This window comes from Pipra filicauda, unplaced genomic scaffold (assembly GCF_003945595.2).
Source record: "Pipra filicauda isolate LSUMZ 115617 unplaced genomic scaffold, ASM394559v2 scaffold632_size202167_pilon, whole genome shotgun sequence".
NCBI lineage: Eukaryota > Metazoa > Chordata > Aves > Passeriformes > Pipridae > Pipra > Pipra filicauda.
Genome location: NW_024104790.1, coordinates 158242 through 186096, shown reverse-complemented (window position 1 = coordinate 186096; position 27855 = coordinate 158242). Strand labels below are relative to the sequence as shown.

Here is a 27855-nt window from a genome sequence, read left to right as displayed (position 1 = left end):
TTATTTTATTAAAGTAAAATTATATTTAAAAATTTGAAATGCATACATTCAAAGCACTGGAGCACATTAATCACTTAATACAGGAACTAAATTTGGAGTTGTTCAGTGAAGCAGAAAATGGCCAGCATAGTGGGACACTGGCACCAAAGTACTTTTATGTACAGTTCTGTAAGTCACATAAGTACATCTTTAGGCACAAATCTGGCTTAGGCATCACCTCAATTTTTTCAACGAGAACATTAATTAATTACACAACTGCTGCTGTGACAGAACCACCACAATTATTAAATCATATCTTCTAGCACACAAACAAATACACTTCTTTAAAAAGAAAAACAGAATTAAAAATAAGGATAATGTATAAAAATAGCATAATTTTTATTTGATATGGTTTGCTCAGTTTTTCTGCTATGTTTCAGAAGTGAATTATAATCACTTGCTGTATTTAAGGAAAAGATGGGAGGTAGAAACAGCAACACAAATAGCCTATCTGTGAATCTGCTTTATTTTTTTACCTTATTTTATGAAACTGCAACAAGAGTATTACCTAGACTTTAATTTCTACCATCAATTAAAAGGTACCACTGAATAGAATACATACTGACTTTTGTTCTTCAACCACTGTCTGATCCAGCTTGACAGTAAAGCTATTTCTAGTTGAAGACATCATCATGGCTAGGCTTCGCGAATGAAGATTTAGGAAGGCTCTATCCACGTTTGTTACAAGAGTTGAAAACATACTCAATAGCTAATTTTAACCATCTTATACATTATCAAACTGATAAAGATTTTAACAGTGGCCTTACATATTATCACTGGTTAACATCTAGTCCGTTCTTTTATGCTCGTAACAATTTTTGGAGATATTATAACCTCTGGAAGTTCACAAGTGATCCATTCTTCCTTGTAAGCACTCCAAGATTCATCCACGTTGTTACTGCTTTGGCAGGATGACCGAACACTGCACTGTTGTCTGAAATACAAAGTCACAGTAGATGAATGCTGCTTCTGCCAGTGCAGGGGGAATTACTTTTCAATGTAAAAGTAGACTACATAGCTTCCATTTGGATTACAAATAGGTGTAACTCCTTACCTGTGCATAGTTATCTCCAACTTCTTCTAAACCACAGAATTTAAAAGAATTACAAGATGGGCATACCCACACATGGAGCTGTCACTACAACTTTTGAAAACCTATGTGACACGCTGATTGGTATTGAGAAAAACAACCATATTGCAGAAACACTAAATTATGGACTTTGGGCTCACACGATACAAATGAAAAATTGTGCAGCTTGCTTTTCTTCACTTCTATGTGATTTTTCATCAGTTTGAAAGTACAGCCATTCAGAAAAGAAATCTTTCTCTAAAGGTGCACTCACTGGGAGTGAATGCAATCAATACTCATGTTATGTAGGGAGAGGCAACTTTGTCATTAGCCACATTCAATGGCAGGACCTGAGAAACACTTCAATCTCAGCTTTTGTGAGAGGTCCTTAGCCTGCAAGTACCACTGCATGTGCAGACCAGTGCAACTACAGCTGAAGTAAAGCCTTGAGGAATTTTTCCCCTCTGCCTTATTCACCTGAGCCAGTTTACTCTGGTCACACAAGTACCATATTTACAAGATTACAGTTCTACATGACTGCCTTAGGAACATCAGTTTCAGCTTGTGACAGAGCAGAAAAAATGACTGAAAAATATTAAGCTTTATGCCCTTCAACCTACCAAACATAAATGCCCAAGTGAGTCAATGATGAAGTATGTCAAAACACATACATACGGTACCTACAGATACCTTACCCTATCTAAACTATTCCACAGTATTGACTTATCACAACTCTCAAAATACAGCATTATGCCTTGTATCAAAGGTCTGCCAAATACCATTTCACAAAGGCTAGTACAGAAGTTCAAAAAAAGGCAGGTAGCATCAGCAGGTTTCCTCACAGAGACAAGAAATTTACCTGAGAAGCACTCACAAAAGCTCTGACACCTTACCACAAGCTGATTTGCTTGCAACCACACTGTAAGAAAAATCAGTTTCCACAGGACATCCCTTTTATCGTTGTAATTCAGATTCTCTTCTGATCCTTATGGTGTTGAATGTTGTTGTAAGAAAGGTACAGAGCTCAATTCCCAGTTATTATGAGCTAAAATTCTTTTCAACAGGACAATTTTTTCCTCTCTAACCAATACCTTTCCTAGCAAAGACAAAAAGGAATCTACTATATCAGTTCCCATTTGAAATTGTCTGCTGTCACCAAAATTCATTTACTGTCTTCAGCAATGACACCCTGTTTTACATGATAAGCTTTTGGTATCAATGCAGTGGGTTAAGTTCTTGCTGCCTTTGGCATCTCTTCCAAGTGTCATCTATAGACAAACTTTGGTTTTACTGAAAGAATTCCTAACATGCCTGCTCTTGCTTTTCTATTCCTTCTTTGTAGCTTGTCCCTGCTTCCAACCCTTGGATGTTGCGTTTTCACACAGAGCTCTGTTTCCTGTTCAGTCAATTCAGTTTCCTGACCGGTCTTTCTTTGGATCAGTCCTGTACTTGGAGAATGCCGCCCTTAAGGACCTGCCTAATTTCTGGAGCTCCTTGTCTCTTCAGAGCTGCCTTCCATGAGACGATACCTACAACTTCATTGGTTAAAACCAAGTACGCTTAACTGAACTCCAGCACCTGTACTCTGCTAACTGCCTTTCTTGCTCCCCATAGGATGTCCAACGCCACTATTTCATGAGCATTACAGCAACAACTGCCAGTAATTATCACCTCACTACACAACTCTTCTCTGTGAGCAGCATATCAAGCTGTATATCACCCATGACTGAAACATCCGATCCAGAAATTTCCCTGATACCAGCCAGAAATCACTTGGACCACTGTGATCACCAGCATGATCTGTGTTTCTTCATCCATGACATAAATATCATGTGGTAGTACCCTGTTCTGAAAGAGTAAGGGCTTTAACCTGAGACTGGAGAATGACCTCTTTACAGCAAGAGCCAGGAAATATTGGTCTAAAGACATCTTAAGCAGTAAGAAAATTAGTAACTTTCAAATTATGCCTAAACTCAGTGGCATATCACAGATGAAAAGACACATGAAAGAGAAGGGACCTTTAGTAGAAAAACAGTCCTTGGAGATTTTGCTTCAATACTGCAGTCTTTCCTAAAGACTACTGTGAGATTCAGAGGTCACACCAATGCATGTGTGTACAGGTGGGATGCATACCTCCACGTAAGGAGAGAGAGAAAAGCAGGTGGGCAAAGAGACTGGCAGCATAATTTCTCCTGCCTGGTGAAGTTCCTTCAGTCATAGCAGCCAGATTAGAGAGCTCGGAAAGGAAAAGCTCTTGTGTCCATGTAGAGCTTTATCATTTTACATGCTTCCCCAACACTAGAAACAGACATTGGCAAATGCCCAGCTGCATACTGGATATAGGCTGTCAGTGACAGTAGTGTACCAGCTGCAGTCTTATTCAGCTTGTCCCTTGTCTGTGTTCCTTAACACATTACCACAGGACATGCAAGACGTGCTGACTTCAAGCTCTAGGAAAAGGTACCTCTGGAACAGATCAGTTAAAAAAACCTCACCATGTGACCTTCAAAACTCCCAGTGTAAAATATACAGAAGTACACTACAAGGAAATAGTTTTTTAAACTCTTTATGGTTCACCTACACATTTGTACAGAACCACATATGTATATTTCTCTCTTTGCTGCATTGCAAAATTGTCTCTCTAATTCATTAACCCAGAAGCCTAGGATCGATCCTTCATCTACTTTACCATCATTTCATTCCCCAAAAAGGAAGATTTTTAGCCTTTTCTGATTTTCCTACATAAAATCAGAATAAGCCTCCAAAGCCTTTGGAGCTTTAGAATTTTGTCACTTTTCCAGACTACTTGGTTGTGTTAAATCATAAATAGTCGTGACTCCTACTCTCTTGACAGAAATTTCAATCCCCACTGCCAATACCTACTTTCTGTTTCCAGTTCTTCAAATGCCTTCAGATCAACTCCCTTTCTCAGTATACTATCACTCAAACCAAGCCACTATCTGCAAAGAGCAAAAAAACCATAAGAATTGTCAATCTCAAGTGAAACTACCTCATTATTCATCATTGATAATGAGGCAGCACTAGATGTTTAAGAGAAAAAGGGTTTAAGAAGCTACATTAGGATGGAGTGACCCTTCCTCTGGTGCTTCATATTTTCTTCCCTTGGCAAATAGTACTTCAGGGACTGAGCTGGAAGAAACACTTTACAATGAACTGAAAGAAGGGCTGGTGTTCATTAAAGGGGAATCCCGCACACGTAGTGACAGCTCTCTTTCACTTCTGATGAAGATTCAAGACAATCATGCAAAGGAATGCAAGAGGACACTACTCACTGAAGTACATCTGCCAGAAATGGAGGCAGATCCCTCAGTACTTTCACAGCGTTATATAATTGGGAACCATTTCCTTGCATGTCAGTATGAAAAAGTAGTTAAGGAATACCTAGCATATGTTTTAGAGTATTTGTTCAAACTCTGAGTTTTATTGTATAGCTAGGCATCTCTATAAAAGACAGCAGCCCCATCCTCTGAAAATGTTTTCTGTGGATTAGAGAGGAGAAGGAATACTGATTCTGTTGCCTCCCTTATCCATACATGACACAACTTTCTAAAGAATGCAGAGAGGAAAGGGAAAAAGTCAGTCACCTCTCCCAAATATATAGAGAGGGGACATTAATATAACTGGTTCAGATAACGAGGTGAGGAAGAATCATAATTCAGTCAATCCCAATAAAAAGTAGGTTTTTCAGTGAAGAATCAACAAAAGACTAATTTCAAGGATTTGGGCTGGACTTCCATGAACCTGACCTGGTCATGTATGCTCAAAAGTGTCTGAGGTGAATTTTGCTTCATATGTCTTTCCTTTAGGACACTGACTAAACTAGAGATGAGAGTCAGTGACAAGAGAACCATACTGTAAACAAACCCCAAAATTTGATTCCTATCAGAAATCATGGAAGATTTTTACAGCACATGCAGTTCTGCTGACTATTGAATTTCAGGGACACACTTTCAGGTATGTGAAGACATGACTTATGCCTGTGTTCATCTTTCTTACCCATTCAAATTTCAGTCAACACAGTGATTTTTGGAAAAAAGGAAGAAAGAACCTAACAGAGGTTATCAGACTGGATTCTCTCAGAAGTTTCCTCAATAGGCTTCCTCCTTTTCAGACAGCTGCTGCTTCCACCAAGAGAGATCCTTGTGGCCCACTTTTGTCTACTCTCTTTCACATTCCAATTATCTTTCCCCACCTCCCACACCACCTCAATATAATCCTCAGTTATGCTCACACTATAAGCTCTTGTACTCTTGGAAGTAGCTATTCATCAAAAAACGCTTGTTGAGAAGTTGGATAGACATCCAAACCATTTAAACATTGTTTTTTCCCTCTTTGCTACAGCCACAAATGAATCTCAAGCATGCTTGTGAAACAGAGGAAATACACAATACGTAAGTAAACCTTGCCTAAGAAAAATTCTGCCTAAAAATTCCCTTGCCAATATGTTTTGAAATGTTTTTCTTTGTAGTTTTTTTTTTTTTTCCACACACTGTGGATTTGAAACCTGTGGGAGAACACACTTCCAAATAATTTCAAACTGGTTATTACCCATACCTTGTAACAGACTCTTCTTCTACATATTAAAGTGAGCACAATGCTTTTGGTTTGGTTCAGTCTTTTCCACTGGACTCTCCACCATGCTAAGATCAGGTTTTTCATTTGGATACTCACATATATCTGTATCTTACTTGTGCTATGAAGGATAACACTTCATCAACCATATATAGCTAACCATTTTTTTTAACCTTTTGTAAAACTTCTTGTAAAACCGAAGCTAGGTCTTTGCAAAAAAGCTTGCAACAATCTTGTAAAATGTTTGCCCATCTTGGAGGGATTTGGTTTCTTGAAGCATCTACTCTGAAACATTGTGATTTAAGCAGAAACACTCTATACCATACACGTGTGTTATGTATTTACACACATACACTGTTTCTTGTACTCATCAGCCTCACCAGTGTACTTACTTTCAGGGTGTGCAGGGTGTTGGTCCATTCCATCGAACCTATCTGAGGTATAGCAGTAAGGAGTATGCTAGTAGCCTTATTTGCATTTCCTTTCAGCGTCTTTAAAACTTTATCCACTGAAACCTAGAAATACAATAAAACTGAATGACGTCTCTCAATTTTGATGGCACACGTTTTTAACAACCAAATAAATTTAACTCATAAGTATAAAGGTGAAGCCTTACAATGTCTTTTGAGACAGTAAGAACACCTTTCCTCTGTGTGTATGGTGTATATTTGTGTATTGTACACAAACAGGAGAACTAAAGCATATGTGCTGTTTTGCACAGAGCTGCAAAAGAAAAAACACCAGATCAAATACAAGACAGAGCTCATGAGCTTCATACTCAAAGACCACCTGATTCAGACAAGAGGAAAAAAAATGTTTGCTAATATTGAGGGAAGTTTGTGAAAACAAGAGAGCAACGACTGACTCTGTTCTTACTTTCACAATCATACATCACAAATACCTCAGGGATACTGATGTAGGCAAGAACAGATTTAGTTCAATATGTCATCTCTTACCAAAACCACATTCTCATTCAAATCCCTGATGACAAGACCAGAGGAAAGAAGTTTCACTCACTGCTTCTTCGTGTTCCTTCCAGCAGTCATAATCTGTTGCCATGGCAATACTAGCATAACTCATTCCAGCTTCCTTCGCAAGAATCACTTCAGGCACTGTGGTCATGTTGATAACATCAGCTCCCCAGCTGCGAAACATACAGCTTTCTGCTCGAGAACTGAAACGTGGGCCTTCGATTGTGACCACTGTTCCCTTGGAATGACACTGGAGCCCCAGCTTCTTGGCAGTCTCAATAAGAACCTGCAAAACATGCCAACATCGTGAAAAGGAAATAATTCCCTTCCTGCAGTGCTTTTGCATCCCCTCAAAAAGCTTATATACAAAAGAAGTTAGCTTTATGCAAAGCAGTCAAACTTCATATGGTTACAGCTGTCCAAAACCAAGGATCAGTTTAGTTTTCCCCATCCAACAAGAAAAATTACCAGTCCGACCAACAGGAACGAACTTGAACTCATTTGATTTTGTTGGTATCAGCTGGATTACTGCTTTCAGTGCAGACTAAGACTGGAAAACAGGATTTTTTTGCATATTTAGACTGTGCTTACACTGCAAACAGAATGGTAGAAGTGGTCCACTGAGCACTACATTATCACATGGTGGAGTTGAGCTAGTGAGAACAGTAACAGGAAATTTATGTTTTGAAGAGTTGTGGTCAATGGGTCATTGTGCACATGGAGACCAGTGATGAGTTGTGTCCCTCAGGGGTCGGTACTGGAGCTGATACAGGTCAACATCTTTGTCAGTGACACAGATAGTGGGATCGAGGGCACCCTCAGCAAGTTCACTGACACACCAAGCTGTGTGGTGCAGCTGACAAGGCGGAGGGAAGGGATGCCATCCAGAGGGACTTTGCCCACTTGAGAGGTGGGCAGATGTAAACCTGAAGTTCAACAAGACTGAGTGCAAGGTGCTGCACCTGCGTTCGGGCAGACCCAGACACAGCTACAGACTGGACAGAGAAGTGACTGAGAGCAGCCCTGTGAGAAGGACTTGGGGGTGATGGCTGATGAAAAACTCAACACGACCCAGAGATGTGCACTGGCAGCCCAGAAAGCCAATGGAATCCTGAGCTGCATCAAAAAGAACGTGGCCAGCAGGTCGAGGCAGACAATTCTACCCCTCTACTCAGCTCTTGTGAGACTCCACCTGCAGTACTGCAAACAGTTCTGGGTGTCCCCAAGACAAGAAGGACATGGAACTGTTGGAGCAAGTCCAGAGAAGTGCCACAAAGTTGATAAGAGGACTGGAGCACCTCCTCTATGAAGACAGGCTGAGAAAGTTGACGCTGTTCAGCCTGGAGAAGGCTGCATGGAGACCTCACAGCAACCTTCCAGTATCTGAAGGGGCCTACAGGGAAGCCAGAGAGGGACCCTTTGTCAGGAACTGTAGTGACAGAAAAAGGAGTAATGGGTACAATTTGAAAGAGGGGAAATTCAGGTTACATGTTAAGAAGAAACCTTTCACTATGAGGGTGGTGAGACACTGAACAGGTTACCCAGGGAGGTTGTGGATGTCCCAACCCTGGCAGTATTCAAGGCCAGGTTGGAAAAGGCCTTGAGCAACCTGGTCTAGTGGGCGGTGTCCCTGGCCATGGGAGGGGAGATGGAACTAGATGATGTTTAAGGTGCATTCCAACCTCTTAACATTCTATGATTAATTCTGTGCTGTAAGTTAATCTAATATTAATCACACCTAATATTTTGGTTCATTGCTGATGTTAATTCTGAATCTATGTTTAACTGAATGCCAATTATTACATATTGTTAATAAATCAATAGACAACTTGAATTGTGACTTGACTTAAACCACAGTTGAGCAGTACTTTCCCAAAATACTTTACAAAGTTCCAGTTTTACTGCCTATAAGGTGTTGCATTGAGCCTCAGTTTCTGAAAGCACTAATAACCAAGGCACTCTGTGGTATTCAAAACTTTACAATTGGAGGAAAAGATAAACTCAGTTCAGATGCTTATTTAATTTACAGTGCATAAACCAACTAAACCAGAGTATTTTAATGAATTTGCAAAAATGCAATATAATATAAAGTTTTCAGATGTTTTGAAGTAAAATTCCTTAGACTCTTACATTCAGAGTTCGGACTTCATTATTATTGCATTTATCTATGAAATTCCTCTGCATTGGGCTGAAATTATTCCAACTATTTTCAGGGATAGTTTCATGGAAAAAGTTTAAGTCACTTTCGTCTGGTATTTCAAATGAAGTAAAAATATTTCTTCTCAGCCTCACAAACAGTTCAAAACCACACGTCCTTTAAAACATCTGTTAGACTGATTAGAATGCACAGGCTAATGAGATTATGATCACATGTGAGACTGGGAAGTACCTAAATGTTTTATCTCTGTTTGAAAAGGTGCATTTCTCTGCTGGCTTTTCAAAAACTGTAATACCTAAATAACATCATCTCTAGCTAGTTAACAGCTGAAAGACAACTAGTTTAGGTGTATGTCTCCTGCAAGCCCAGGAAATGCCTTATGCATGAGTACTTACTTTTTTTTTAAAGTGAGAGACAGTGTGAAGTGCTGCCAATCACTTCAGAAATAACACTGTTTTCAATCAATTTCTTAATAAACTCCTTGTATCTGTTGTGACATGACACCATGCTCACAGTTAGACAGCAACTCTATGCCAACAAACCTTTGGTAAGACCATGTAACTAGATTCCTTTTTGCAAGAAAAATGCAAAGTGTATAATTTGCAGCTCAAGAGAAGAAGGTCAAACGCATGCATATGTTTAATATGCAGTGGTTTGTTTCCTCATGAGACTTGAAATACCTTTAGTTCATTGTAAAACATCTCAATTCCCAGTGTGGACTTGCCGGTGGCTATTTCTAAACCACAGTGTGGTCAATTAACAAAAATAGCCCATAAGGACATTGAAGTGAATTGGTGACAAAAGCAGAATAGATCAGTAGTACAGACGTTTGTATGTTCTCTGGGTATAGATTGTGCCACCTGCTTCACAACTGAGCTCTGTCTTGCTTGCAGACAGCAAGTCTGTTAGATTGATATGACTGATTTTGTAAGTATCCTGTTCCCCTGAAGAACATACCTCCTTGCAGCTTCTGATCAGAGCATTCAACAATAGCACAAAATATAAAGTTCAACCTTCACCTTCCTTTTTCCTCAACTCTAAGAATACACTAAGGTGACATATTTAATTACAGATACAGCCCTCCCAGAAGCTTATAAAGGGGCTGAAAAACAGAGAAGTGTTTCACACTCCCAAGTCTAAGTGGTTATGAACCCTGAAAATCCTGAAGTGACAAAACTGAAAGCAAAAGTTAAGAATAAAAGGCTACTGCAATTTGGCTTGTTTTCACGTTTAACATCCTAAGCCTTCACTCTCCACCATCACCCAGCTCTACAATGCACAAACCTACAAATACTATACTGTAATTCCTGCAAATGCTAAAGTACTATTTATTTAAATATTTCTGTTAAGTATGTGGAGTGCCTCTACCATAGGTGCAGCTTTATTTAGAACAAAATGGAACCAATTCCTAATCCTAACTGCTTTGTTTACTTCATTGCTCTCTTGGCTGGTTACCTGATAAATAAAGATCTTTTCTCCATTTATTAAGACTCTGAGGAAATCTAGGTTGCCAACTGACATCTTCTGTATACTTCCCTTAGAAAGACAGATACAAGATCTTTTACTTCCCATGTCTTCCAATGTTACATTTGTCCTTAATACCATGACATATCGGAGAAACAGGACAAAAAGGTGCATATTGTGACTATATTCTAAGAACACACAATTAGAATAACATATCACAAAAAAGTGCCATAAAAATAACATTTCTAAATACTACTACAAAATTCACTAACCTCTCTGGTTTTGGTGCAGAATGGCTCTGCCATCGGAATGTGACATACTCCTGGAAGACTGGAATGTTGCCCATCATATAAAGTACAATGTCTTTTAGTTGTCCTAGAAAAACAGTAACATGCTTAGAGAGAAGAACGGAAATAAAACAAAAGAGAAAGCAAGAAATTTCTACAAATCAAAAATCACAGCATCCCTGGGAGGTGGGTGGAAAAATCAGTATGATCTTAATGACCACCTATAATCCTGTTTTGCCTCTGTTCAAACCCTCAGAATTCAGCTCAAGACTATAAAAGTGTTACTCCAGGAGTGCATTATCAAATAATTATAGAAAATCTTTTGTTAACAGGACGCTGAAATGCTTATTTGTTCCTCAGCATTTCCACAATGTTCCTCAGCTATGTTCACCACATTATGTTGCAATTCTACCCAAAAACAGTCAGCTAATTTAATAGTGAGGCATGTAACCTCCAAAAAAAAGAGCACAGTAAGCTTTCAAGAAGGCAAGAAATAAAGTCTGAATTACCACAAGGCTAGTCAAAGTAGAACTTGTTCATATCATTGCACTCTTACATTGAAAGGATGGGAATTTATAGGAACAGCTTCCTGCATAAAAGAGGTCTGAATTCAACTAGAAAAATTTGGCAACAGGTTGTCTTCTTGTTCTCAGAAAGATTATGCCCATCCAGCACTGGCAGCTTCCCAGTAGGAGAATCCTTTTTCTCTTTTCTTTCAGTTGAGAAATTGTTTCCTTGCATGCAAATGGCCAAACATGCTGCAGAAATTACCATCCAGCATGCCATTTTGGAACACACGGAACTGTTGCCCAATATCACTTTACCTTCAAATGCACCACCTCAAGCTAACCCAGCCAATTGGATGGCACAAACCCTCTGGAACAAAACTCTTTGAGACATTTCCTTCTTCCTTGCAGTGTGTTACATATTGTACTTTACAGGAGAAAATTAAGACAACAGCCAAATTCAACCCACAGTTAAAATACAAAACATCTACTGCTAATACTGTTTACAACAGTCCCCCATACAAGTTAGTAAATATTTTTAAAAAAAGGTTTAAAACACAAGTTATATGCTAAAGTAGGTTTGGGAAAAACAAACAAACCAACAAACCAATAGGACAGCCTTAAAAATGAGATTATAAAATAGCAAAGAGATCAACAAATTAAAAACATATGTAAAATGGGATACACTGTTAAAATCAGTGGAAACACTGATATTGTTTTTTTCTTTACAGGATACTGAAAAGGTGCAAATAGAATGTATCTGATTTTTCACACTTTTCTGTAGTGTCCGTTAATAAACTATTTAGAGTTGGAGGAACCGGTGAAAGCCATAATCCATCTCCTGCATTATGGTATTTCAGACATTGTAAATATTAATATCGGACTTTCAGATACCCTGTTCTTTGAAGAGAATGGACACATCTGTACATGGCCTATAAGGAAACCCTACTATGTTTAGCACCATACATACAAACTGCATGGGAATAAGTAACAGCAGTAAGACCTATAATTGCTCTGAGCAATGGACCACATCTGTTTGCACTTAAGAGTGTGACAATTCCTCCTCTGCGTTGAAGGCTGCAACTCTGCAAAGGCCACAGCTATTTCATATGGGCCAGCTGATGTGTCTGTAAGTTGCTAGGCTATGGTAAGAATAAAGGTGGATTTGATTCTATTTCTGACTCTTGCTATATATGAAATGAGGGCTGGCAGAGAGGAAAGCCTTTTAGCCTCTCATCCTTTGCCCAGCCCTTCTACTCAAGTCAAGGCTTGACCATCTTGATCTGTCCAACTCATCTGTCTGCAAGGTACAGGGCAGCAGCACATAATTTTAACCGCTGGAATACCATTCCCCTGTATCTCTTGCAGAAAAAATGAAGGTCACAGAATCACAGATCCTTTCCTTGCCTTACTCTCACAGAGAGACCAAGAGCCAGAAACAAATGATAGTACTTGCCTCTCATTATAGGTGTTTGAAGACATCCCCATGTACCCTGAGTGACTCCTTATGGAGCCAGCAGGAAAAAAGAAATAAGGAACTCAACAGTCAGTCTTCAAAGACAATCTGCTCCTTACATCTCACAGTTTTAACTATGGAAAAGTTTGCATGCCCTCTGTCAGAAGAAGGGCTACTTAACAACAAAGCACAATTGAATATTATACAACTGCCTGATTACTCACAGTTAAACAGGAATAAGTCACCACGTGCCTGCCTAGAAATTAGCCATGATACTCACAGTAGAAGTGCACAATCCAGAAGGATCAAGCGTAGCACAAAGGGAGAGTACAGAGATACCCCCAGTGGGGGAAATCAGAAGCAGCACCAGAAGACACTGGATTGATAACCTCAAACAAGCTGCTAAGAGATGGTGCTGCATTGCTTCTGCTGGTCATCTGACCTGTGCATAGGGCTCTGCGGAGAATGCCTACTGGAGCCTCATGCTGCCTCTCTGCCAAACAGGCCTGGGAGGAGAAAAGGGAATTCTTTCCCTGGGAAAGGGGCACCTATGTTTTTAAGCACAATTGTTTGAGTACCAAGCTCAAGAAAACACTGGTACTCTTAGTGCAAGCAAACCCTTGCACTGTTACAGTTTTGCCATGTCTTCTTCACCTTTACCGCTTTTAGAAATTCAAAGCTGCACATACTGCAATTTTGAAGATGTTCTCAGTTTCTATTCCCCGGTCTGCAGCAACATTCACACCTTTAAGCAGACAGCAAGGTGGCTTTTGCTCCTTCATTTTGGTTTTGTAACAGTAATCCAGGATTTTCTGGCAATTCTGACTATGATTCTAGAAAGCAAATCCAACTCAAATAAATGAACAAACCAATCATTTCCATCTGTGACAAACAGCCCTCTATCACTTGCATCATCACCCTCCTTCTTCTTCCAGTAGTGTTGAATTATCAAACTATTAGTAATTAAAGAACACAATGTAAACTCCCACCAGCATTGGCAGTATAAAAATTAGTCTCAGTATGCTCTGTGTCTTCAGGGACACTGGAAGAAAACTCTCCCTCAAAAAAATTTAGAGTGTAACAATACCGAATAATTGCAATTGTGTAGGTGACACAGAGAATTGAAACAATAAAATTGGCAGCTGTTACAGAATTTCTTTTACAAAACTATTTTCTGCATCTCCCCAACTGAGTTCAGTCGTTCAAGTTAGTCTTACTCTTCTTTGCTTCGCAAATATCAGCAAATATTAGAATTCAAAAGCCCCTAATCAATCTGATGTAGTCAGTTGACTAACAACGTGGTAATTAACTAAGCGGAGCCAAAGGTATAAAAAAAATTTTCTGTTTTTTTTTCTAAGTACTTGTTACAAAAAGAAAACAACTGCTGAAGTTCATAGTATCACCTGTGGTTATTTTCGGATTTGAAAGTAGGGAGAACACAAAGCACTTTTGTATTTATTTAACAAAAGGGATCTTTTATTGTTTAAATACACGCAATTATAAGCACAAAGAAAGCAGAGGCGGAATATCTAGTGTGCCCATGCTCCTCTTGCACTGTGGAGCCTACGACTGGATACAATACTCCAGATGTGGCTCACCAACGTGGAGCAGAAGGGAAGAAAGATCAACTTCCCTGACTTGCTGGCAACAACCCAACTATTTGCCTCTTTTGAAATACTGGCGGTGCTGGTGATCTTTAAATGTAACTTTATTTTCCCCCCAGCTTCACTTGAATTTTTTTAAACATCAGATTATCACAGAGGGTTAGACTGTCTGGAGTACACAGACTTTGGAAAAAAAGTTTCTTGCTTATGATTCTTAGCAAATAAAAAATGCAAGCACCTATCCTCCTTTTAAAACAACCTCCTCTCTTTTGTTACTGTGTTGCATTTGCGTTTCTTCTGCAAACCTCATCATTACTGCAAATATTTTCCTACTATGCTTTTTTATCCCTCTCGATCTCACTTCAGATTCTTCATAAAATTTGAATGGCCTGTGCTCTTATCCATGTATCTTCCCCACATCTGAGAATAGGAGATTTCTTCTGAAGAACACTCTTCCCATGGAGCTATACTTTAGTTCATTCGTGGCCATTCTTGAAAGCCCGGTACTTCTACGCCTGTTAGAACTGAACTTTTTGTAATCTCATTCCTATTTCCTATCGTATCTTCTGGCATGAATCTCATTCTTTGACAGAAGAACTGAGGCTATCACTTCATTTCACAAAAACTTGAGTTAACACGGACACATTATTACATGGCCTAACCCCACCTGCCGACATTTACCTCCCTGTTACTCACCTGTCTATGAACTGGTCAATTATGACAAGATCACCAGGTTGTATTTCCTCTCGTAAGGAACCACAGGCAGTAGTCACTAATACGTGGGAACAATTTTCTTCTTTCAAAGCCCAGATATTGGCACGGTAGTTGACGTTCGATGGCATAACTGTATGATGCCTTCCATGTCTGCAAAGGTACATGTTGCAAGAGAGCAAAATAAATCAGACTGAAACTGCCTTCCTTCTGCAGGATAAAGAGAATTCCAGGAAACATATTTTCCCTAACAATATTGGAAGCGGAACTGATCATTTCAGCTACTTCCAGTGTGGCTTGTTTTCCTAAACATACTAAGGTCCCCTCAGCATTCAATTTAGAAACAGCGGTGTAATTTTCTTTTTAAACGCAAAAATTTTTAAGTTCAAGACTGTAACGAAAAGAATCTTAAAAATACAATCCAAATATATTTCAGCAGATTCAAGAGTAAAATAAGCATTTTCCTCTGAATTTTCTAAGTCAGTTCCATAGATTCCAAAACTCTTTCCATACACTACAAGAAATTTCTAAGATTTATACACACCTCTAGGAATTTTCTGCCCAGAAGTGCTGCTTGTATTCCCCCACACAGAAGAGAGTAGCACATCACAGAACACTGTGTTCTAACCTGTCATCTTTCCAAAGAAAACAGTAGAATCATCGCATTTTTCTTTTTGCTTTTGCAGTGATCTGACAGCTTTCATAAATTAAAAGAATGACTTCACACTGTTGCAGTATTCTTCTTCTCCAAGACAGGACATACTTAGTCTTGTAAGCACAAGCTTCTGTGCTACCTCTGTCTTTGCTAAAGAAGTATATCACTCATATAATGATTAAACACATTTGAAAATTATTTTCAACCATGTAAGAGAAAAGAAGGAACTTTATTTCCCAACTGATTTTTTCAGAGATCAAAAAGTCCTAAGAATTTGATCATTTGGGAACTGAGAGTTGCACACAACATGACCAAGCACTATCAGGGAGGATTCCCATGTTGTCATTACCATTTCTGATAAGCTATTAGGAATGCAGATTTATTGCTTAATGTTGCAGTTGCTGTCATAATCCTCTTCCAGAATACATGCGCCTTTTTTTAATTTGAAATTTGACATTCAGAAACCAAAACACAAAATGAAGTTTTCAGGTACCTTAGCCCTAACAGTAAACTCACAAAGGTCATATATGAATGGTCATAAATTCCAGTGAGGAGGTAAACCACTATCTGTGGCCCAAGGTCTAGTTTGACACAGCACACCTATGATATCTTGACTTAGCACTTCATTTGAGAAAATGAGAAAAATGTTGGCCAGCTGTAAAAAAAATACATGAGCAAAGTCCACGAAAGATAAGAAAAGTAAAACCACAGACAGAAGTGTAGTTGCAGAGATGGTTACCAGTCAGCAGCTTTAATGGAAAAACACTGGCATGACCAGAATCAGGGCCCTGAGTGCACCGCTGGGTCCTAACTGCCCTGGCCAGTCTCACCCTGGGCTTCCACCCACACTTGAGGTGCTCCTGCCTCCAAGCTCAGACTCCAGCCTTCACTCCTGGCCCAAGCCATGTCACAGGTGTGCCTGTCCCCAGCCCTGTCTCCCAGACTGTACTTTGTCTGCAGTCCGAGGTGGGCTTTGCATACATGCTGTAGCCTTGTCTCCCATTTCCTACAGCTCCTGCCTGAACTCCCTGGATGGATCCTGGAAGATCCCAGAAAACTTTACTTGTCTGGGTCTGCTGCTGTCATTAGCACCTGGCTCTGCCCATGCTGTCCAGATGCTGAGAACTGTGTTAGTATTCTTATGTTTAATCTAGTAGTACATTGGTCCCAGACATCCGTGGTTATATTAGTGAAAAACTGCCATGCATTCATCCACAGATCCTGCTTCCAGAGTCTCTTCTGAGTACAGTAAGAGATGTCTGAATCATTTAGGGAAAACTGCAGGGGATGCAGCCCCCTAAGCAATAACTGTAATGGTCAGAGGACTCAATAATCAAAGGAAATTATTTGGAAGAGTCTACAGTGGTATTAGAGACACAATTCACCTGGAAACAGGCATTTTCTCCATTTCACAAAGGAAATCTGCAAACACAGTGAGCAGATGAATTAATTAGTAAAGTTATCAGCACCACCTACCTACCAACAGAACAGGTGGCCTTGCAGGCTGCCATTCTCACTAGGGCAGAACCTCCCACTGGTTTTCTCTTTCCTAACCTAGATAGTATTTTTAATATTCTCAGTCCCTGCAGCATCAAATTTGCTCAGGAAGCAACAGAGACTTCTGCTTGACTTTGTTGGCAACCACACAGAGCAAGATGAAGTCACAGCAGAAATTCAGTTTACCTAATGTAAACAAAAAAACTGAGAAAATTTTAAGATACATAACATAAAACCCCTTAAAATGCTCATTTACCTTGCTAAGAGCACACAGTCCACATTTTTGATCTTTCCCAAAATCAAAGCATCTGATGGCTGCAAAACAAGCAAATAAGAACGAGTTACAGCCTGACAATCATATTAGAAACCTTTATCACTACTCAAGTATAAGCACAATAGTTATGAAAGGAAGTACTGGCTACCACTGTAGTCTCACATTTTCTTGAGCTCAGCTCTGTAATTTGATATGGCAGATCAGTAAAACAGTCTGGCACAGGAAGATCAAATTTCAGACCAAAAGAATTATCACAGTTTTTCTGCGTTCATACTAACATTAACATTGCAACCCTTTACTTTAGGGTTTGAAACCATAATACTTTCAAACATATCAAAAGAGCATTTCAAACAGTGCTTAATAAAAAAGCAGCATGTACATGTTCCTGTTAGATCGATTAGCATGCCTCACTCTTTCCTGTAAATTTGGGTTGCTTTTTGCTAAACAAGTGCCACTCTCTACTAAAGTCCCCTCCCAATGCAAATCACATTTAATCTGTCTCTTTCCATAACACTCGCCATTCTCTTCTCAGTCTTTCTACCATGGGCCCCTATCTCAAAATAGGGGTGTGCAGAGTTCTGGATTCCTCCAACTCACCCCCAGCTTCCTGAAAAAAAATCACTCTTCCCTGCTGCTGGAAGTCCTGCTTTTGGGAAGTGAACTGTGATATGACAGAGAAATTCTGGTACATCAGTGGCAGAGGCAGTGTTGCATTTGCTCAGCCCTGGGACTTCTCTCACAGCTACACGACAGGAAAATACATTCCTCCTGACTACCAACCAGCCAGGATGACAGAGCATTTTCATTTTAGCTGTCTAGCTGGCACATGTACCCTGCCTTGGAGATGGGACACACTGCCCACACCAGGCAGATCCCAAGTCATCAACCACCATTACAATAAATTAACTGTTCTGTGGGCTGTATTCTCCTCCTGGGTATTAGGGATTTGAAATACAAAATACATCTAGCTTCCCTTTTTGTTAAACAGCTACTAACAAAATTATCATTTATCTACTGATCACAAGTTTGCAAGTGCCTTGAAGGACTCACACATTTACATCCAGAAATGTTCTATTGCAGGCTACTTGATAAAATAGAAACAAAATTATAATGCTAGCTGCAAGATTTCAATCAGAACTTAGTTTTACAGCTGTCAATTCTATCACTCACTAGAAAATTTGCAGAGTTCTAGAATAAAGTGATATGTGAGTCCCATGTAGCTGCATTTTGAAGATATCAATTTCTAATAAAATCATCACCTTCTACTTCCTATTCCACAGATCTTTTTGGCAAATATTATGTGAAAGCTCCACCAACACCTAAATTCTGTCAGACACACATTTACTACTTTTTTTTAAAAGGGAATGTGCCAGAACATTTCTTTTTAGAACTGCAGTGTATTTTCACTTCCTTTTACAAGTCTCCATTTAATATTAAACTATTGATATTTAAACGTTTAATCTTTACTGCACCTTACATATACTCTTCCGAAGCAAATATTCCTTTAGGAGTGAAATTTTAAACAGGGCAAAAGCTTTGCTGTCTAGTTGCTAGCTGTGATGTTACAACATTCCATAACAAGGAAGGTTCACAATAATTAGCAACTGGGGTTTTGTTTACACACATTTGCTGTGTGAAGTAATAAGCACTTAGTTCACAGTAGGATACAAAAGTACTCCTATAAACTAAAGAGGACGTCCAGCAAAAGTCCTCGCCTCCTATCAAAATCAAAAGTAAAGATTAGTAAGTTGAAGACTGAACCCTTTGTTTTAGAAGCGACAGATTTAAATTTATTGCGGGTGGTAGATTTAAGTTTATATCCAAGGAAAACAAAAATCAAGGAATAATTGAGACGAAAAGTATCCAGAGGTTCCCCAAGCCTTCATTTAACCTGTGAGCTAGTTTACAAACCAAATTATGCACCTTGTTTTTGGGAGGCAGACGAGGTGCGTAAGTGTTACATTACATGGTCTGATTTTTCCTAATGTAAGCACACAAAGATCAATTGCAAGGCCAAATTCCCTCTTGCTTTGTTTGCCAGATACGCCTATGACCAGAAAAAGAGGGGGAGCCCCTAGAATAGTTTTCTAGAACAGCAAGATATTTTGCCCAACTGGGAAAAGGAGATTCGGAACCAAGATCTGTCATCCAGAAAGTAAAACAATCTAACTGAAAGTATATTCTGAACAAAGCTTTGTAGTAGCTTCAAAATTCAATCATGAAGATAAAATTGCTTGGAACAGCATCTACTATCCTGTAGGAGAACACTGTTTTCCATATATAGAATCCCCAATGGTGTCAGGGTGTTTTCAATAGAACACCAAATTTTTTATGCACTGAAAGCGGACAAAGGAGAAAGACAGATGGAATATTAAGAGCTGTAAGCTTATTTATTTTTTTAAACTAATGTAGTGCATTTTCATTATCATTAATGTAACTTGAAAGATGATAGGAGGACCAATGTCAACACAGAGAAACACAAAATGTACCATACTAGTTTCCTGTAACCTTTTCCATATTTCACCTGAAAAAAATATCTCCACATTCCTTAATATTAAGTTTTGTTATCAAATGATTCTTATGATTTCAGACAGCCAAGCAGAAGACAATTCAAGGACTCTATATGAACCAAATGTAAGCTATTATTCATCTTCTAAAAGAAAAGAAACAGCATTAAAGACACACAACAAAGGTTTTCAGCCAAAAATCTCTTGGCTATGTTCTTGCCAAGAAACTTAAGAATTAAACTCCAAAATTTATATAAAGTAGAATTGTACAGTTTGCTTTTTTACATAATAGAAGGAAATGGGCATACTTTTTTAACTATGCCTTGCATTTTCCTTTTGACATCCATTCACTTACACTCTTCCTACTTTTGCTTGAACTAAATAGGTTGATATTGCATCTCCCATTTCTCTCAGAAAATAAAGATCAACAAGTTCTGAAGTTTATTTAGATTAAGTCCTTTACTTCTTAAAATTTCAGGCAGATTCTCTCTCCAGTGATGTCACAGCTCTATGACAAAGTATCTTTATGGCAGAAAAATCCCCATTTGGTTTTCTTTCAAGTAACAATCGAGAACAAGACACATCTTCAGAAAAAATAGTAACAAACCACAAACTTCTAAACTTTTCAAAGCACACTCAAAAAAACCTACAATTGCTCTCTTGCAATAGTTGCTCGTCTCAACTCTGTAGTTCTAAAATGAGAGGCAGGTTGTGTAACCCTCCTTCCTGAATACTAAAAAGTCTCAGCAGCAAAATAAGTGAATTTTGATCCACCTAATGATACCAGTTGAATCTGTGAGGTTTGTTTCTGCTTCAGTGGAAGTCCATCAACTTGACCCAGTTCAATGCACTTTATGCGCCTGTAACTTATTCACCAAGCTCTGCACATCTCACACTAAGGCTGATCCATCAGTTGCTCCATGAGGATGCAAACTGCATTGAACCACTGAAGTTGATGTGACCTTATAGAGGAGGGAATCTACATGAAACAAGTATCAGGTCAATGGTCTCATTTTTTAGAAGTTCAGATCTCAGAGAAGGAAGACAGGCCATCAGGGTTAAGGATAAAAGTTTGCTGTTTGGCTGTGTTCTCTTTCACAGTCCATCCAGGTCAGCTTCACAGTCCCAGTTTAACTCACCACACTATCTGGAATTCATGCTTGGATTCTTACCATGACATCTCAGTTATACCCCGACCCCCCTTAGACAGAGAAAAAACTTTAATGAGCTTTTAAGTTGAGCCTATGCAAAGTGCATAATACACAGGCTCAGACAAAGCCAGTCTATCGATTAAGGTTTCTCACAAACCACAAAAGGTGCCAAGATTTATTTTCTCCTATTCATATTGCATTCTGTGAAGAACACAGAAAAAAAGACACCAGCTAATCTGCTTACTAAATGAAACTTAAAAAGCCTTCCCTATAGACTGAAGATACGGGACTGAGGAAGCTTTTTCTACTCCCTTGTGCAGGACCTATCCTGCAAGTACTCCCACTCCTCTCAGTAACAGTAAACCCTGCTGCACTGCAGAATTTGTGTCACCCAAATCCTGTTGCATCTCAGTGCCATGACAGAATAGACCTTCAAATGCTGTGCTGCCAATGTGCCCTTAAATCTGATCTGAACCTGTGAGGGAGAACTTGTTTCATCCTTCCTAGACAGTAAGGGTTCAGTTAACACCTGCTAAAAGCATAGTGTTACTTTTGCTTTGTCAGCAGTCTCCAAACACATCCGTGCTGTGAACATTCATGACTCTCAAAAACCAGGGAATGAACGGCAACTGTTTTGGTTTAGCCAGTGGATTCTCCTTCAGAACAATGCTGGATACATTTGGAAAGTACACTATAGAAAAACACAGAAGGCCAGTTCCCTTCATTCTAATACAGTTTGTTGACTCATTTTGAAAGACGGTAGAAAAGTCAAATGTGTTTTTTCTGATTATTTTTTCCCCTCCCTTAATCTTGATCTCCTTCCCCTTCCTGAATGGTGTGCACACAAACTCCTCTTGCTTTTTACATTCTTACTTCCACCTTAAACCACTTTTGAGGGGGGGTACAGATTCAGATGTTCAATCACACACCATACCACTGAGCTTTCTGGCAAGCTTTTGCTCATAAAATAGTACTTGCTACTGCATACCAGATGTTTTATTGTTATGTATACTAGCTTACACTGCTAGACTTCACAAGATATAATTCCAATGGCAGTCATAAAGCACCCAGACTCCCCATGTCTTATGACATTACAGAATATCTAAGATCCAATTCTTCTATGAACTTCCTGTGTCAACTAGAACCTCTCTCACCCTTGATTTTCCTCATCCTTTGTCTTGCCTGTTTCTAGTATAAATGCTTTGTGACAGGACCTATCCTTCACAACACCGCCAACGCTGTGCACAGAGCAACAGCCTCAGCCTCCACTTCCTTTTACTGAGAGAAGGGACTGAATCAATGTGAAGGAGAATTGTTCAAGAACATCTGTGTCACAAAAACAGTCTCAGAGTTTCATTTTCAAATTATGTGGTTATAAGCACGACCTTACATTAGCATGTAAAGTATAACTCAGTAGTTACAGGGAAAATGGTGGCCCATATACTTCAAACGACAGTTTTCTGCAATTTGGAAAGGTTCCTGGATGGATCTGACAGATAATACAGGTCATATAACAGCATAAACTTGAAAGAGAGGGTTTATCTCGATTGCAAATTCAGGACTGAGTTTGTAAATTCATCAAATCTACAGATGAGAAGAGGTGTAGTCTCCTTTGCACATCATCTTTACAATACTTCATTTCTAGAAATTAAGAATTACACAATACATAGCAAATAAAAAGAACAGTCTTGTGCCAGGACATCCCTTATACATTCATTTAACAGTCTGAAAATTCTTAAACCACACACACATACATCTTGAAGAACGGCAGAAAGTTTCATTAATAAATAAAAAGGTTATACAGACCTTGCCATAAGGAGTGTCAACATATTTTTCTGTTCTTCCTTCTAAGATATCCGGATCATCCAGGCCAGTTCCACCGATAATTCCAATCTTACACAGAAAGTACACATTAGTCTTCTTGCAATTTACATTTAATAGCATGCTGAAAAACTAACCAGGCAGCTACAAAATGTATTTTTTGCTCAAGATGGGACTAGACTACAGAACAACAAAACATAATACGCCCAACACAGCTTCCCAGAATGGAAATTTCAAATAACTGATTTCAAACAATTGTATTTAACTTGCCAATGCCTTACCCTATGATTTTCTCTTTGAAATACCAAATTAAAAAAAAAGCTATGGAAAAGGGCACAAAGATGTGCCAACTCAAAATTTATTTGCAATATAAAAATGAAGAGTGTTATTTGGGAATGCCTCTGATGAGTGCGAAATGCATGCAGAAATCATATTACAACAAAGGCTTCTTGTTTACATGGAGAAAAACAGTCTTACACATAACCACCATACAGAATAGCAGGCTGTCGTGGTTTAACCCCAGCTGGAAATTGAGCAGCTGCTCACTCAAGCTCCTCCTCCCTCCCCCCTTACCCCAGTGGAATGGGGAGGAGAATCAGAGTAAAACTTTTATGTTGAGATAAGAACAGTTTAATAATTGAAAATAAATAAAACACAGTAATAATGGTAAATTATAATAATAATGAAAACGAAAAGGGAAAACCAAGTAATGCACAGCACAACTGCTCACCACTCTGATGCCAGACCCCCCTTTCCGAGCCCAGATTGGATCCCCTTCTGGGTAACTCTCTCAGTTTATACACTGGGCATGATGTTCTATTGTATGGAATACCCCTTTGGTCAGTTTGGATCACCTGTCCTGCCTATGCTCTCTCCCAGTTTCTTTTGTGCACCTCCTCACTGGTAGAGCATGAGACAAGAAAAAAAAATTCCTTAACTCAGGATAAACATGACTTAGCAAAAAACTAAAACATCAGTGTGTAATGAACACTATTCTCACTCTAGATCAAAAACACAGCACTGTACCAGTCACTGAGAAGAAATTAACTCTACTCCAGGACACAGGCATTACTATGTAGCATTGTACATCCAAAATAACGAAAACATTATTGAAAAAAATTTTGACTTGACAAAATCTAAGAAGTTCCCCAACTGAAATCCCCATTGTGTCTTGATACAATTTATAGTGAAAAAGTATGAAGTGACTCACAATTACCACCTATCTGTCATCCTTTGGTAATCACCAATTTCTTGTTCTCACTCATCTGATCTAGTTCTTTTGTAAAAAAGGAGAAAGAAAAAAAAAGGCTAAATTGAAACATATATTCTTATTGAGACTAAATTTGCCTGTGATTTCATACTCCAGCTAAAGAAAAATGCATCTGAATTTTCTTGTTTCTCGTTCATAATCGGAAAGTTACTTGTTTTTGTCACTCTTTAAACAATTCAATTTTCAGTCAAGTCAGATTTTCTCTTAAGTTCAGAACACCTGCAGCTCTTTGGATGGAATGGGTACTGTCAAGCTTTTCACAACTGAAAGCTTAGTAATGGTATTTAAAAATGATGTCACTATCACCACCGAGAAAATGTTCTTTTTTTTTTTCCTTCATTTGTTGTTGCAAAGCTTGTATCACTTTCATATTGAAGAATTCATAACTGATTTGTTTATCATGGTAAAAAAAAATCTGAACCGTTCTGACATAACTTGTTACCACAAAGACTGAAGATTTCCCAAGTAAAACCTCCAGATTTCAACATACAACACCCCCGCTTCCACAACACACACAGAACTGCCTCTTTCTGTAGCTTTTTCTTACTTTCACATTCATAGAGACCCCATTTGTTCAACCACTGTATTAGCTGGCTATCATGCATTTCTTTTCAACAAGCAGACGCTCTGTGGTCTTCAATACACACCCAATACTTCTCTAAGAAAGCTTTCCACACCAGATGCTGTAAACCCTGATACGATGAAGTAGTTTTAACCCATCTCCTACTTCCTTTTGCTACCCCCCTGTGGAGCACGAGGAGCAGTGCAAAGGAAAATAGCAGTAATAACCTACGACTCCAATCCTGAACACACACAAGTATTAGGGAAGACCTAGATCGTTTTTTGCAGTAATATTGATGGTCTGTTCCCACGTTACTCGTGTTGCTTAGTTATCACGAACGTTCAGACTGTTCGACTTCTCATGAAAATCCAAAAAGCTATATACGCTTTAGGATGAATAAAATACAGCCTTAAGAATTGTGGAAGGTGTGCAACAGGAGCAATCATACAACACAAAATCAACAAAAGACCATATTTAACATTGTTCTTGCATGCATTCAGTAAACAGTGATATTGCCACATTAACAGAAGACATTAACAAAACGGTCCTTGTTTTTTTCGCTTGTTTGTTTGGTGGTTGTTATGACTTAAGTATATTCAAAAGGAAATGTTTACCTTTCTGAACTTTTACATCTGGCAAAGTGAAAGTTGTTGGGACTGAGGAAAACAGTGCAATGCTGGAGACATCAGCTACAGATACATGATATAGAAGTTATTTTGGAACTGCAATGCTTTAAGGTCCTTATGAACACACAGATCCATCACTATAATGGACTGTCCCTGTACCAGAAAGCAGCACACCTGACCTGGGGCAGCATAGGCCTGGTGTGGTTGCTTTCAAATCTGCTCTCAGGCTTCCTACTCCTGCTGCTGCAGCTTCATCAATACGTGCTTGTGCTGCACTGTTGAGTTCCTGAGAAGGCTTTAACACCAATGGCCATGCTGTCAGAAATGGCAGCAGTGCAACGAGCTTGCAAAATATTCACAGCTCCCAGGGTGGAGAACACAGAGCACAGAAGAAGAGCTAGACTATGCTGATTTTGCTTCTGCCTTCCTCCCCACTGCAAAACACCTCAGTGGCAGTCTGGTCAGCCCTCAGGCCACCAAAGCAACATTGGCTAGAGAAATGCTGGGATGACTTACAATGTGCTGGAGCGCTATTCCAGCGGAAAGAAAGTTAGGTCAGCAGAGATTTTTGAAGCAGCTGCTTCTTCAACCATGTAATGTCAACTTGGAGCTGGCAGCTCTATCCCTAAATTTAAATTTATCTCTCTGACAATTATTTTTCCGCCAGTATATATAATCTCCAGAAATATTATCTGCATCTGGGAGCTAGGCAATCTGATTCTATATTAAATTCTGCTTTCCAAATTTTCTCGTGAATTACCAAAAGGAATGCAGATGCTCTAGGCTCAGTGGAGGAGATACCTTGTGTCCTGGTTCGGGCCAGGACAGGATTAATTTCTGCAGTAGTCAGGAGGGAGTATGGCCAGGACACAGAGGTTATTCTATACTACCTCACATCCTTTTCTGGGAACGGAGGATGGGGACCCTTCCCGGGGAGGATGGGGACCCTTCCTGGTCGGGGTAGTGTGAAGGTGCAGTGGTGAGTATTTGCATATGAATCTCTCGCCTCTCTGGTACACTGTCCTTACTAATATTGTTGCTGTTAATGTTTGTTTTCTTACTGCTGTTTCCAGTAAATTGTTCTTATCTCAACCCGTGATCTTTACCTTTTGTGCCTCCAATTCTCCTCTCCATCCTATCACAGAGGAGGAAGAGGGGTGAGTGGGTTTGGAGTGCTTTCAATGGGAACACTAAATTGAAGAATATCATCCCTAAACCACGACATCCTGTCAAGGGAGCTGAGTTCTATCCCCACCTACGAGCCCAGGCACGGAAGGTATGGAATGGTAGCGAGCACTTCACCCGGGGAGAACCGTCTCACCTTTCCTCAAAAGCCAGAGACAGTCACATCTAGGAGTGACCTCAAGAATGGAAAGATTGTATGCTCCATTCCAGACACTGATTGCATCCTACAAAGGGATACAAAGGACATAACTTGTAAAAACTAATGGAGGCTGTATCTAAGGATATCTGGAATTAAATCTAAAGTAAAATGGTATTGCAGTAGAGTGAAACATGAATTATTTTAATATTGCCCATCTCAAACATTGGGATGAAGAGCAGCAAAAGTGAAACCTAACAAAAAGTTATCACACCAGTAACTAAAAAATCAAAAGCATTTCTCTGTGGAAGTCCAAGCAACAATTACATTGAACCATATGCCATTTTTCACCTGGTGTTTGGTGAAATTCCTCAAGTAGGTTTAAGCACAGGCATGGAAATATCAGTGCAGTAACAGATTACACTTCTCCATCTGAGGGTCCTAAACATTGTCATGATCACCTACGAGTCTCTGTGACAACTAATGACCAACAAGTCCCTCTGTATTCCTCTCTTCTGTTTTGGGGATATGGAGGGGAGGGAGAGGATGGCATTACAAAGACTTTTACTTAAAGAAGATCATCAAACTGCATTAAGAGAATAAACCTGTAAACTGAACACAGCTTGTAACTGTTCTCTACACACCGAAACAATCGGGCGGGTTACTTCACCTGAGAAAAAGAATTTGTAGTTTATTAAAACGCAGTCCCGGGGTTTCAGCCTGCCCACAGGCCTGCTCAGCGCTGGTACCACCGCCGCTCTGAGCCGCTTTGCAAGCACACGCGGCGGACGGACAGGTCTTACCGGGAACTTTCGCACTGCTCGCTCCTGCTGCAGCTTCGGGCTCCGCGCACATTCACGGACACAGTGCACAGTGCCACGGTCCCTCTCACTGACAAACCCGACACACCGCGGCCGGGTCGGACACCCGCAAATTTCAGCAAAGGCCTCCGGATTTCATTTAAAGAATTTTTTAAAAGATCGTCTCTGCCGAGACGGCCGCGGGAGCGCTCGGCCGGGCACCGCCCGCCACCGCGGCCGCTCTCCCGCCCGGCACCGCCGGGCTGCCGGGCCCGCTCCCGGCGCGAAGGCGGGAAGGGCGGCCGGGAGCGGGGAAGGGAGGGAGGCAGCGCTTCCGGCCACGCGCTCGGCAGCGCCGGGAGGGCGGCGGCGGGGCCCGCGCCATCCCGCTCCCGGGGCGGAGGCGACAGGCGGGGAGGGATTGCGGGCGGCGGCGGCCGCTGCCCCGCAGCGAGGCGGAGGCGCGCTTACCTTCACGGGTCCCGGGGCGGCGGCGGCGCTGGCGGCGGCCAT

General features: G+C 40.0%; 1 protein-coding gene across 1 annotated transcript; it reads right to left on the bottom strand.

Moving 5' to 3' along the window:
• LOC114002225 (methylthioadenosine phosphorylase) lies at positions 1–27855 on the bottom strand. The gene is made up of 8 exons (XM_027748103.2): positions 27814–27855; positions 22749–22835; positions 17267–17325; positions 14844–15011; positions 10567–10669; positions 6719–6958; positions 6094–6216; positions 1–973 (listed from the first exon to the last, which is right to left on the bottom strand). The coding sequence occupies exons 1-8, from the start codon at positions 27853–27855 to the stop codon at positions 935–937; spliced, it is 861 nt and encodes a 286-aa protein (XP_027603904.1). The 3' UTR covers positions 1–934.

What these genes read in the sequence shown, in the direction of transcription:
- LOC114002225 (XM_027748103.2), bottom strand. Translation starts at nt 27,855, where the DNA reads ATGGCCGCCGCCAGCGCCGCCGCCGCCCCGGGACCCGTGAAG. An exon ending in GACTGTGTGCTCTTAGCAAG is followed by an intron (nt 15,012 to 17,266) that starts GTAAATGAGCAT and finishes GTACCTTTGCAG; the next exon opens with ACATGGAAGGCATCATACAG. An exon ending in GGAAGGAACACGAAGAAGCA is followed by an intron (nt 6,217 to 6,718) that starts GTGAGTGAAACT and finishes TTGTATTTCTAG; the next exon opens with GTTTCAGTGGATAAAGTTTT.